The sequence below is a fragment of the Uloborus diversus genome, chromosome 6 (genome assembly GCF_026930045.1).
Source record: "Uloborus diversus isolate 005 chromosome 6, Udiv.v.3.1, whole genome shotgun sequence".
Classification (NCBI taxonomy): Eukaryota; Metazoa; Arthropoda; class Arachnida; order Araneae; family Uloboridae; genus Uloborus; species Uloborus diversus.
The window spans coordinates 131,762,926-131,776,062 of record NC_072736.1 but is presented as its reverse complement, the minus strand read 5'-3'; the positions used below and the strand labels follow the sequence as shown (position 1 = coordinate 131,776,062).

The window sequence follows — 13,137 nt, the reverse complement described above, 5'->3', positions numbered from 1 at the left end:
TATGTATTTTCCTTTCACTTTTTTGATTTGATGGATCAGGAAGATATTGGCTTTTAAATTTACTATCAATAGTTTTTTAATTTAATACTTTTTATCTGAGTATACATTTATATTAAAGCTAGGATAAGATCATTTAAAACAAGGGGAAGAGGGAGTGAGAGGAAATACTGAAAACTCTGCAATGAGTAGGAATTATGAATGACAAAAATTACAATTATGATGAAGCAGAACTCAAAGGCTATGTAAATACTTTTAGCGAAAAAATAAACTGCCCTATTTTAAAAATTATCTTTTAAACAAAATTTTAGAAACGTATTGTATGTTTTGTTCATTATATGTTATATTCGTTTGTTTGTTCCTTAATTGGTTTCTCCGCACTTACAGATTAAGTGCATTTTCTAGTGGCGGGCAGCCATTCTTGCAACAGTACCATTAGATAGCCATTAACCATTTGAGAATTTTGAGACCGAGCAGGGGTCGATTGAGTCAGCTTTGTGGCCCCTTCACACTTCACAAAATTTCTATATCGTAAAAGCGGCCACTTCACAAAATTTCATACCTTAAAATTAGGTACTTTTCCCAAAATTTATTTTGTAAAAAGTTCTTTCGCCACTTTTAAGCTCAATCAGTTTGTTTGAAAGCAAAACATCAGCAGAAATCCTCCAGCTTTCAAGTCATTCCCAGTCAAGTTCTTTAGGTCAAAGAGATTTCAGTTAGATGAATGTTAAATGTGATAGCTATACATGTTGAATACGATACCACAGGATTTTTTTTCACGAAAAAAAGGGAGTTGGCTTAATTTATAGTCTGCCGATCTTCCCTCAATATTGTGATTTGCAGTAATTTAAAAACTTACTGTACCAAAAGAAAAACGAGCTGATGTGTGCCTCACATGACTTCCTTTTACTCCAATTTAATGTCATTTCCCCATTATTCACAATTTTAATGTGATTCAATAGTTTACTCTCTAAATATCACCAACAGTGGCCAAATTGAAACCAGACTTTAAAAAAAAAAAAATCGCCAAGTTGGCAACAAAACTTGGCAACCAAAAGACTGCCAATATATCGCCAAGTGTCCGCCAAATTGTAACACCACTTGAGTTTACATCGAAATTAACAATGATTTCCCCCCACAAAGGGGCAAAAGACCCCCTTAGAAACACCCAAATGCAACCAAAAGGGAGGTGCACAACTAGACCCCACTAGCAGTCTAACATACCAAATTTCAACTTTCTAGGACATACCATTCTTGAGTTATGCAACACACATACAGACGTCACAAGAAAACTCGCAGCTAACTCAGGAATCGTCAAAATGGATATATGGTGTGCCTATACGTTCTTAGGCACTTATCCAAGTGTGGTCGAGTCGAAAAAACAACAACATTCATTCGGAGGTGAGCAAATTGGAAATTAAGGTCGATTTTTGAGTGAAAATTTTTTTGCGAATACAATACTTTCTTTTTTGTAAAAGGAAGTAAAAAACTATCTTTGCCTAGTATTTTTATTAACTTTGCAAAAAAAAAATCCACATTTGAGTAGGCTTTTATCTCTCCCTCTATCCACAATATCTTAATTCGTGTACAGTGGCCACCGCTTATATGAATTATGTTCGTTCCAAACCGTTTTGATTCCATAAAGTGGCTAATTCAATAAAGCTAGATTTTGTTCTGTTTTTGACTATTTCATTCATTAAAATGGCTGATTCAATTAAAAACTGATTCAATTAACTGTTGTCCACTGTATCGTGAGATTTCCACTTCAAAATCTTAGGTAGAATCAACAAGAAAGGTATTTAGCAGTAAGTCACCGCCAGGGCTAAGCCCCCCCCCCCCCCCAAAACTGCATGTAATATACCACACAGACCAATTATCACATCCAGAGACTGCAGTTTCATTCTCATTAGAACTCATCAGTCTGGATTAATGAATAACCAAGCTGGAGGCAGATGTCATCTCAATGAAGCTGAGAGTGCCAAGAAACTGGTAGATAAAGTATGCACCATGCTGCGAACACTTGCTGGTGGGATAAATTTACTTTATCTACCAGTTTGTTAGCATTCTCAGCTTCAATGAGATGACAGCTGCTTCCAGCTCGGTTATTCCCTAATCCAGACTGATGAGTTCTAACAAGATTGAAACTGTAGTCTCTGGATGTGATAACTAGGCTGTCTGGTATATTGCATGTAAACAAAAAAAATATTTAAAAAAGTAAGGTAATGAGAGCTCTAACGGGTGTGCAGATTCTCTGTATAATTAAAAGTTATGCTGCAGATTATGATGAGAGTTAGAGCTTCCAAACAAAGTCGGAGATTGAGCTTGGTGTCTACTAACTAGATGAAATTTCGGAAGATGGCCGTGCTGATGGAAACATGGTCCCCCCGCTCATTATTGTGCCACACTAAGTCTATTGCAAAAGGCAATTCTCTGCAAATGGCCAGGACTGCTGGCTTTCATTAAAATGTTTTTCTAAATCATGCAGCCAGCACCCACCAGAGCTACTAGTACTATCTCTTGCCCTAAAACAGAGAGGTTATCCTACCATTTGTACTGATTACCTGCAAGTTTTTAATTTTGGCACTAACATCCCTTTCCTTTGCTTCTCACTGCCTCAAATGTAAAGAACTCAAGAAGGTATAAAAATGTAATATGCTTGTTAGAATTATATTCTCATAATCATAACTTACTTTCAATTCTGAATATGTTTATTCTAAAGTACAACAATACAAATTGTTATCACGACAACCAAATAGTATATACCCATTTAATGAAACAGGTGATGAAAAAATTTCTCCGGGAAACTTTTTGCTGGATATAATTTTTCCTTGACAAGAGTCAATGATATAAAACATTCCTTTTGTTGATGAAGCTATGATATAAGTCTGAGTCATACATTTAAAAACATGTGGTGTACTGTACACAGGACAATCACAGCAGATTTTCCACAAACAATCTCCATTTAAAGAAATGCAATATAAGTATGAATCGTGACACCCGAATAGTAAGCTTCCATTTATTTTGTCATATGCCGGGGATGAAAACACGGGTCCTTCTGTAGGAAACTTGTAAATCTAAAATAAAACAAGGAATCAATATTGAGAAAGAGTCTTATTTAATAAATAATTGTAACATTTTATTATTACAGTACAACTAATGTAATTTAAATATAACGACCTTGTGTTGATGAAACACTACTTGCAAAGTACTAATTCTTGAGTTTTCTTAGAGCCAGAGAAAACACGTGAGAGTAGCCAAAAATTGTGGTTTTTAACCTCAATTTCTGGTGGTTAGTTATGGTTGAATTGGTATTTCAACAACAAAGGATTTCTTATGATTTGTTACATTCACACCTTGTTAACACGAACTTGATGGGAATGCTAAAATATTTCATGTTAACCGAATTTCGCATTAACCGATTTTGACCCTTACCGGATTTTGTTATGCAAAGATCGATAAGTTCTCCCGCAGTCACAGAATGTGCCGATTGCCGAGGGGAAAGCGATGTGCGCATCGCTCCTAACAGAGGTGCATTACGTCATCGGAGCACTCCTTCGGCGTAGAGGACGTATGCACTTGCGCCTCTCGGTGATTGGTGGACCACGTAGGTGCGCCGTAGCTTTGATCGCGGCGGCTCTCTCTGGGAAAGCGTCGGTCTTCTGATAAAACGTGGGTGCCTCACATGTGGTGGGGCATTGGAGTTTGTGTATCAATCTTGGATGTTGTTCTTAGTTTCGTTAAAATGCTTAGGCAAAGTCTGCCATTTCCTTTGGATTTTAAAGTACTAAATAAATGATGCATTTTTATTTCCTGGTCTTCATTTTAAATACAGACTACATTATATAAGTATGAAGACCCTTACCGGATTTTGTATCAGCTGACAAGTTTTTTTGTGTTCTCATGTCTCAGAAAATATAAAAACCGAAGTACCTTTGTACAAAAATGTACACCCAAGCATTAAAATTTATAGTTTAAGTAAGAAACAAGTAATTCAAAACAGGCAATGGCTATTCGAATCATTTCTCTGCGACAGGGTAATTTCAAACATCTGATTTTTCCTTGATCGCAAGACTGGAGTTTCGCTGCAGTGTTGCCGGGTAAAAAAAACACTTATTGCTTTTAGACCTTAAACCTCTACAAGTGTCCAGAATTAGACTTTTTCTTTCCAGGATTAAATTTTAAATCTAGTTTTGTCAGCCACTTGGTGAAGATTTCACAGTTCATTCAAGCTATTTTAGCTCATTTCAAGCTCATAGTTTACAGCTAAAGTTTGTACTTTCTTGAAACAACGTCGTGTTCTCAATTTTCCTACACAAGGAGAGGAATTTTCTCGCTGCCATCCCTATCGCTAGCGTTCAAGTGTAGATCTTTCAACTTTCGAAAGTAATTTCATATAAAAGTATAAGACGTTTCTTTTTTATTTTCCCTTTTTTGTTCAAGACCATAAAATTTTCTTCGTCTTATGCGGTATTTCGTCTAAAGCCTCTTTGTGTTAAACGATTGCTTTAACTGTAACTAATTGTAGCTTTACTAACTAATTTGTAGCTTTAGCTAACGGGAATGGCATTTATTTCACGCTAAGCAAAATTTCGTGTTAAGCGAGTTCGTGTTAACAGGTTTTGACTGTATTGCATTTGATTTTACCATTAGCACAGCCAGGAAAACCTTCTGAAGGGTTTTCTTCATTATTAAAACAGTCTTTACATGTGCATAAAATACAGTTTTAGGATAGGCGATAATGTTAAAATTTAAGCCTCTGGGGAGAGGAATAATTCCCCCCCCCCCGCTTCACTATTGGATTTAACAAGACATTAGTCATTCATCGGCATAAGAACACAAACTTCATAAACTATAAATGCATATCACTTGTCATTTATCCCTCACCAGAAATACCTTCTAGAACAAATTTTTTAGAAAAATTTCAATATTTTACTGAACAAATTCCAGTTGTAAAGAAAAATTTGATATTGTCTCAATATCTTGATAAGTGGTGGTGATGGAGAAACCAATTAAAATATTGTTTCATAATCTTAGGTCATTTAGCACAAAAATTATAGGCAAGTGCATTCCGATGATAGGAAAATCAATATTTTTTAGGGTTTTGTGGTAATGTAGCTCCCACTGTACACACACACATATATATATGCTATTGTGAAAGTCCAAAAGCTGGTAAATGTCAACATTAGCTGGTGAATATTTGCATTCACATACAGGTCCATCATTTTGAATTTTTCTGATGGGGGAGGCTGTGCGTATTTAATGAAAATTTTATCAGAAAGCAACAATAGCGACGCCCATGTGATCCCCCCCCCCCCCCAAATGATGGACCTGTTTACATACCAGAAAACATTGACGAGAATCTGAATATTTCTGGTCAACCAACGGTGAAGGTTGACATTTTTTAATTTCTGTCTTTTACGTTAAAATGTGTATAATATTAAGTGTTATATCAAACAGATGAATAAGTTCACATCGTTTTTCCAACAGAAACTATATTTTGAATTTATAAGCTAAACACAAGAAGGATTAATTATAATTTTAAGTTTCTGAAGCTAAATTGTATTCATTTAAATGCAATATAGATACGAAAAGAAGGGGGGGAGAATGAATTTAAAGTAAATAAAAATACAACCTACCAGCTTTCCTTCTAATTTAAAAGTGAGCAGAAAGTTATCTGTGCTACCTATAAATATTTTTGACTCGATAATTATAGGGGAAGAAAATATAGCTTTTCCATAAGTGTAAGTCCAAATCATATCACCAGAATCCTAAGTTAAAAATATATATAAATATTAGTTAAATGCAATCTAACTTCAACTTTATTTCATGTAAAAAATACATTGCATTTTACTACTCAATTACACAATAAGTTAACAATCTACATTTTTATGTCATAAAATCTTTCCACTTTTTGTATTTAAAATCAAGCAAATAAGAAAAGCTTTCACTGTATTGTAAATTTTGGCATGAGCTTACAGTGTAGATTTTTTCTTTTTATTTCCATAGAATTTGAAGAAATTAGAGATACTTTTCATATATCATTGATTTCTTAGTTTCATTCAATTTTAAAGTGCAAATGCAAGCATAAAAATGTCACACCTATACACATGTATTGAGCATACACTTAAACTTACAATGCATGGCTCTCATAAGAAAAATTGAAATGATTCTAATAACTGCATAAGCAACAAAAAAAAAAAAAAAAAAATATTTAAAAAAAATTACCAATTTAGTTTCTACCCATATTTCAAAAAAAAAAAAAAAATAAATAAAAAAATAAATAAATAAATAAATAAATAAAAAACGAGCTGATGTGTGCATCACATGACTTCCTTTTACTCCAATTTCATGTTATTCTCTCATCATTGGCAGTTTTAATGTTATTCAATTGTTTACTCTCTAAATATCAACAACAGTGACAAATTGAAACCAGATTTAAAAAGAAAATCCCTGCTAAATCTACCGTTAGAAATATTCGCCGCCGCCGGAGGAAATTACACCATTTCCCGTTGCATACAAAATATATATTTTAGCCCAATTTTAACTTTGGCTTTGATTTTTATCATGGATGACAGATGTTTAAAAGAAATAGAACCAAGGAGATCTGGAACTCTTTCTTGACGCATACTAATCTCCAGCACGTTTGAATTGAGGGGGAACACGTCTGGAATGTACTTTATGACTGCGATGCTATGTTTTCCCTTGTGTAGCAGCATGAGCGGGGTTTGCCTAAAAAGGAAGGTTATATAGGTAAACCCCCAACGATCTCTGCAGTTTTTTGAAAAAGTTCCGTTGGTTAAACAAGAGTGTTGAGGCGTTAACGACCCGGGGCTGGACTTGCTGTCCACGCCCGGGTATAAAAGGAAGATAATGCAGTCATGCCATATATATATATATTATGTGTAGTCTAGTATAGTTTTCGATGTTTCCTGTCCTGCGATCATCTTATTTTCAATCTATTTAATACATAATGAATTTAATTATGTTGGAAGACTAAAAGAAAATTATCGTCCAGTCCATTATGAGAAGTGATATATGAAGAAATCAAGGAAGATTACCGACAAGAATAAGTTCTGAAAGATATATTCCATATCATTAGTGTACAATCAATGATAAATACCAACAAGAAGCACAATGAACTGTGTTAAAATTCCGAATCAGCGAATCACATGGACTCTAACAAATAAGACAACCTCTACAATAGTAATGCAACTCCTGCGAATGTTCACCAGTGTAATAGCGGGCCCGCTCATCATTTAATGTGAGTAATTTGAATTATAATCATGAGGTACTTTATAACTGCATATATTTAAAGTTATATCTTTATTTATATTAATTCTTGACAAATGAAAGATAAATGATAAGAATGTTCTAAATCAGATATTTGATACATTTCAACTGTTTTCAATAGTTTATATTTTCGTGCGGCTAGCAGTATTATGTACTACCACTATACGATCTAAATATATAATATATCATCATAACTAATTATACTGTATTATAAGTTTACATTCCAATTAAATATTTGTCTGTAATTTATGCTTCATGTGTTATTTTGAGCATGTAGTAATTCTTTGAAAATCTATCAATCTATCATTACAGCAAAAGGAAATCAAATCATATATAATTTATTATGGCATTTTAAATTTTCTAAACAATTCAGTGATAACCATTTTTCCTCAACCATTCTATTACACGGCAGCTCACCATTACACCTACCAACCAACATATTATGAACAACATTATAGATAATTCAAAACTTTCATTGAATATACAAACCATTCTTAAAAGAGCAATAACTCCATCTAAAGTTGCTACACATAAAGAGTCATTCTCATCACAAATAGCAGGAGATGAAAATATACTACCATCAGATATTTTCTTTTTCCACATCAGCTCTCCAGTCTAAAAAGAAGGAAAGTAAATGCAATAATTGTTGCTCATTTTCTCACTATCATGAGCACACCCAGGATTAAACAAACTATTTAAAATTTAGAATACGGAAAAAGGAATCAAAACAGCAAGAAGAATTTTCAAAAGAGCAGCGTATAAGCAACAGGTTAAAGCGAGGAGTTAAATCTTGACGGTCGGAAAGTGGCCAAATAATCTTTTCTAGAGGCAGCTTTCATCCTACACACTCCCAAAAATGTACACAGCTCAATGTAAATAAGGTCAAATCTCTCATTCTTTTAAAGCAGGGGTTCTTAACCTTTCAGGCTCTGCACTCTCTTTGTAACACGGATGGGAGCTCATGCCCTCCCCCCCCCCCCCAATCACACCACCATATAAGGTAAATACAAAAGCAGAATAAAAATTTGAAACTGAAGCCATTTTGGATAGCTAAAGCTAGTTATTAAATTAAAATTATAAAAATATACGTGAGTAAAATTAAAAATTACTACCCATAATTTCATTTTGAACATATTTTTATTAGAACACTTGCAATCAGAAAACTTAATGCTAATGAATTTGAAGTAATATAGGATCTAGGTGAGGTTGGCATGTTATGCACAGTCGAGTTATTTTCACAAAACCAATAGGAGGATTAAAGTTTGATCATGGAGAGATAGCATATGACCTTGGAGCGGAAACATCATTGTTAGGGGCCATTCATTAATTACGTAAGGATGATTTTGGCAATTTTTGACCCCCCCTTTCCCCATGTAAAAGTCTCAGATTTTTCAAAGCCGTCCCCCCTATTCTTACGTAAGATTCCATTTCAATCTTTAAAATAATAAAATGTTGTTAGAAAAGGATCAGTTAAACTAAAACTCTTAGTTTGACATAAATCAAAGATTCTTATTTTTCAAACATACTAATATATGGCGCAATACCAATTAAAAATAAAACATTCCATGAATAGTGCGGTTCTTTTATTATATTTTACACTATTGATTCTCTGTAAAACAAGTAAAAAACAGCTTATCCTAATACGTTTTTTACCTTCCAGGAGCAAATGAAACATGATCTCTTCCAACCCACTTGACCGCGCGATTTCTGATACAAAATATGATGGGCTATAATTCTCCAGCATAAAGCAAGAAAGAGAATAGCCCAAGTTTTGCAAAGAATAATGATAATTCAAAGCTATTAAATTAGCAAAGTGTAATACGCGATTGGAGTAGTCAAACTATTAAATAGAAATTTATCTTCTGCTGCATGAAGAATCTTATATCAAGTGACGAAAAGTCATTCTTTAAAAATATCAACTATTTATTAAACAATTAACAATTGTAAAAGATAAAATGAGAAAATAATAAAGTAACTTGAAGAATCAATAACTCAAAGCCATACGCAAAATTAAAGTATAATCATGAACTTTGTAGACCTATTATATCTATTTACTAATTCTATTAAATATTACCGAATGTTCCATTGAAGATGTTTTCATGATCTCTATTCATAGATCTCTAATACTAACATTTCAATAATGCATCACGAACACTAAGTTCGGCGGGTTCTAGTAGTATCTATTAGATCACATCTAACTATCGATCAGAAAACTAACTTCCTATTAATCCATTCTAAAAACTGTGAATAGCTATCTCGATGGTTGAAAAGCCAAGAGCCGAAAACCCCCAACTGCAACCTGCAAGTTGGCAAACTAAAGCATCTATCGTAGATGCGAGAAGTGAAAAAGAGAAAGAGTCATATCACACGAGCGTATAAATACTGCTTTCCCAATTAGCATAACGCGTCATCTCAAGTTCGACACGTGCGGAAAAGACGTGTGCAAAAAGCTTCTAGAATGTCTGAGAACGAGTGACGTCATCGGACCTTCAATTCGCCGGGAAGCGAAAAGCAGATTCACTCATTGTTTACGTTTTCATCTGAAGTTGAAGTACGCGGGAAGAATCGCTTGTCAAAGCGAAAAGGATATTACAACGCGAACATGCTAACATGCATAGTAAGTTTACAATTAAATAGCTTTAGTTTGTAAATGATGAGATACATATAATTAAATAATAACATTGTGCTTAGGATAAACTTAGTGTTTATCAAAATATCGACGTGGAAAATATTACGTAAGAATGGGTTTGACCCCCCCCCAAAGTAAGGGTATGCAGAGATTTTTGTAACCCACTCCCGCTCGGGACCCTTATGTAATTAATGAATGGCCCCTTATCATTTGTAACAGGAAGAATCAGTCAGAAAGTGCTGAGTAGCAAGAGGCGCATTTTCGCTGATTCTATCTCTTAAAAAATAATAACAAACAACCGATTACAAAGGATGTTTCCACTTAAAAGCCATCTGCCATATCTCCGTGGTCAAGCTTTACCACTGCTTGTTCTTGACAAGGTTTTGAATATTGGGTTGTATCTTGTGAAAAGGTGCATGTCAATGATTCTTAAAAAACGTTTCTGTTGCCATCTTCTATTTGTAAACAAATAAAATGTTTGTAATTGAAATAAAGAAGGGTTTAAAAATGATTTGATTCTGCTTTTACTGAAAGATTTCAAAATTTTGGAAATTGGCATAGTTGTCAAATTTTTGTGCAAGTAGTTTTATTTTGGTAACCCTCTTATTTTATGGTAATTCTATGCAAATAGGTATTTCCCTGTTTTTAGTCAAAGGGGAAACATTCCTTGCGCAGTTACTGTTGCCGAAAATTTAACAGCAATGAATTAAGATCACCGATTTCCCAATAATTGAAATCTTCCCACTTTTGTGAATCGCAGAATTTTGTAGTAGCAATTACATGAGCGATTATACGTTAGATCAAAGAATTCATAAGACAGATAAAGAAGAAAGCTTCAAGATGGCCACAAGATAGTTTTTTTTTTTTTTCGTATTTTTTGATTTTGTATGAAAATGCAAGAAAAGCAAGACTGAAGTTTTTAGCTCAAAATAAAATTTTTGTAACAGCTTTCAAAGATTTTTTTTTTTTGATGTTCAAAGTTAAAAAATATTCTGATTGACCCCATTTTATGGCACACATGAGGCAGTGAAAAGCAAAGGGATGTAAGTGGCAAAACTAAAAATTTAGAGATAACCAGTACACATGATAGGTGAACCTCTCGTCTGTCTTGGGGCAAGAGATGGTACTAGTAGCCCTGGTAGGTGCTGTTATAAAGCATGATTTTAAAAAAATTTCAATAAAAGCCTACCTAGGACATGCTCTTTAAACGTGTTTTACTCAAAACTTGAAAATGTTCACTTACATCCCTTTGCCTCTCACTGCCTCATATAATATGTAATTTTTAAAGGTCAAACAAAACAACTTACTTCAACATCTGCCGCATACACATGCTTGTCATGAGATCCAACGTATGCAATATTGCTCAGTGACACCGTAGGTGAACTCTTGATTTCTGCATCAGCCTTTATTTGCCATTTGATGATTCCATCAGTAACGTTACAACAATACAGCTGATGATCATAGCACCCTTGTATTATGAAAAAATGAAAGGAATGATTATTTTAAAGAAATATGTGATAATTTTGAATTAAAGAATGACTAAAAGATATAAGTTTATAAAACCAAGTACAGTGTACAACTTTAGAGGAAAAGTATTACTTCTTGTCTTAAGAGAATCAGTTTGCTTTGAACAACATTTTATAATTTAATTGATTTTCTTAAAATGGAGCAGATTTATTGAATGATCAACGTATCAACTGAAAGCAATAAGCTACTCTTCAAATTTATCTTTTAATTTGCAATCCACAGTTGTTGCATTCTAAATCCCTTCCCTTTTTAAGAAATTCTTTCAAGTTTTAATTAACATTTTCCACAAAATAAACACAAAACTACTTCAATACATATCTAAGTATAATAATAATTAGCTGAATGCATTTATTAATATATTTTTATTTTAGAGGAAAATTTTCTTCTCATTATTTGCATTCCTATTTTTACAAAACTTGTAAGAGTTTGGTTTTTGCATAATTCAATAGCGAATGGTTGTAGCTTGCACTGTTCGCACTGGATTCAAGTTTATTCACAGAAATGAATGAAAACTGAAAGGTCAGCTATAAAAGCTGAAACATGTTAGTTCTTTTATTGTTGATTACAAGAACTTGGAAACCTTTATTATCCTTTTTAGGAGTCATTAGAATTTAATCCTCATTCAGGCTAAGGATCAAGGCTTATCAGAAACTAAGCCCTTGTGTTTTATAAGGAATTTTATTTTTACAAGAACGTATATTTAATAACTTTTTAATCTTAATTAAAAATGAAAAATTAAAACATCAATAAAACTTTTCAATATGAATAGGATTTAATGGGTAAAAAATACAATTTGACAAGCCCAGTTAATCACCTTTTTGCCTTAAACAATCTTTAAGTGTTCACTTTTTTCAAGCAGCGTTTTAACTAACAAGATATATACAGAATAACTTTGATTTAATGATACCAGATTTAACAATTTCCTCGCTTTACTGATATATTCCACAAGTCTGGATTTAATTGCATTGAATGTCTATGTTCCTTGATTTAACGATAACTTTTTCTGGTCCTTTGATAATCGTTAAATTGGGGTTATTGTATTGTTTGCTTCGCAACCGACTGCTTTAAGAGACCACATGCTTAGCCATTTTAATGGAATTTAATAGAATAATAAGCCATTAATAATAGCCATTTTTAATGGAATTTAATAGAACAATACAGTCAAATCTCGATAACTCGAAGTTTATAACTCGAATATTATTTTATCTCGAAGTTTTTATTGGGTCCCAAACTCTTGAGACTGTTATGGAAACTTCCCATAACTCGAACTACCAATAACTTGAACGTTTTAGCCGGTCCCGTGGGACTTTGAGTTATTGAGAGTTGACTGTATGTAGCAGATTTAAGAAATATTTCCAGTATTATCTCTGTATATTTTGAAAATGTATACCTCATAATACAGTAAAACCCCTCCTAACGGACACCCCTCTTATACGAACATTTTTTAATTCCCCGATTACAATGCAAATAACATTATTAAACCCCTGTCCTGCGGACACCCCTCTATTGTGAATGAAAAAATTTGTCCCGTTAGTGTCCGCATTAGAGGGGTATTACTGTATTCTACTTGGTTTGTATATAATTGTGGGGCAGTAACAAAAAAAGCAGTCTGATTTTAAGTAATTAAGAAATTAAAAGAGTTCAATATCATTACAAAAGTTCAGTAAAATTCAGAGTTTTTTATATTTGTAAAT

General features: G+C 33.3%; 1 protein-coding gene across 1 annotated transcript in view; it reads right to left on the bottom strand.

Annotated features, from left to right (window-relative positions):
• Window positions 1-2,705: 2,705 nt before the first annotated feature.
• LOC129224986 (beta-alanine-activating enzyme-like) overlaps window positions 2,706-13,137 on the bottom strand; it is a 38,736-nt gene continuing 28,304 nt past the window's right edge. Inside the window, exons 11-14 of the mRNA XM_054859534.1 lie at window positions 11,224-11,384; window positions 7,777-7,902; window positions 5,634-5,765; window positions 2,706-3,071 (exon numbers count right to left, since the gene is read on the bottom strand). Of these exons, the coding sequence (XP_054715509.1) occupies window positions 2,706-3,071; window positions 5,634-5,765; window positions 7,777-7,902; window positions 11,224-11,384 (785 nt within the window). The remainder of the gene's footprint in view (window positions 3,072-5,633; window positions 5,766-7,776; window positions 7,903-11,223; window positions 11,385-13,137) is intronic.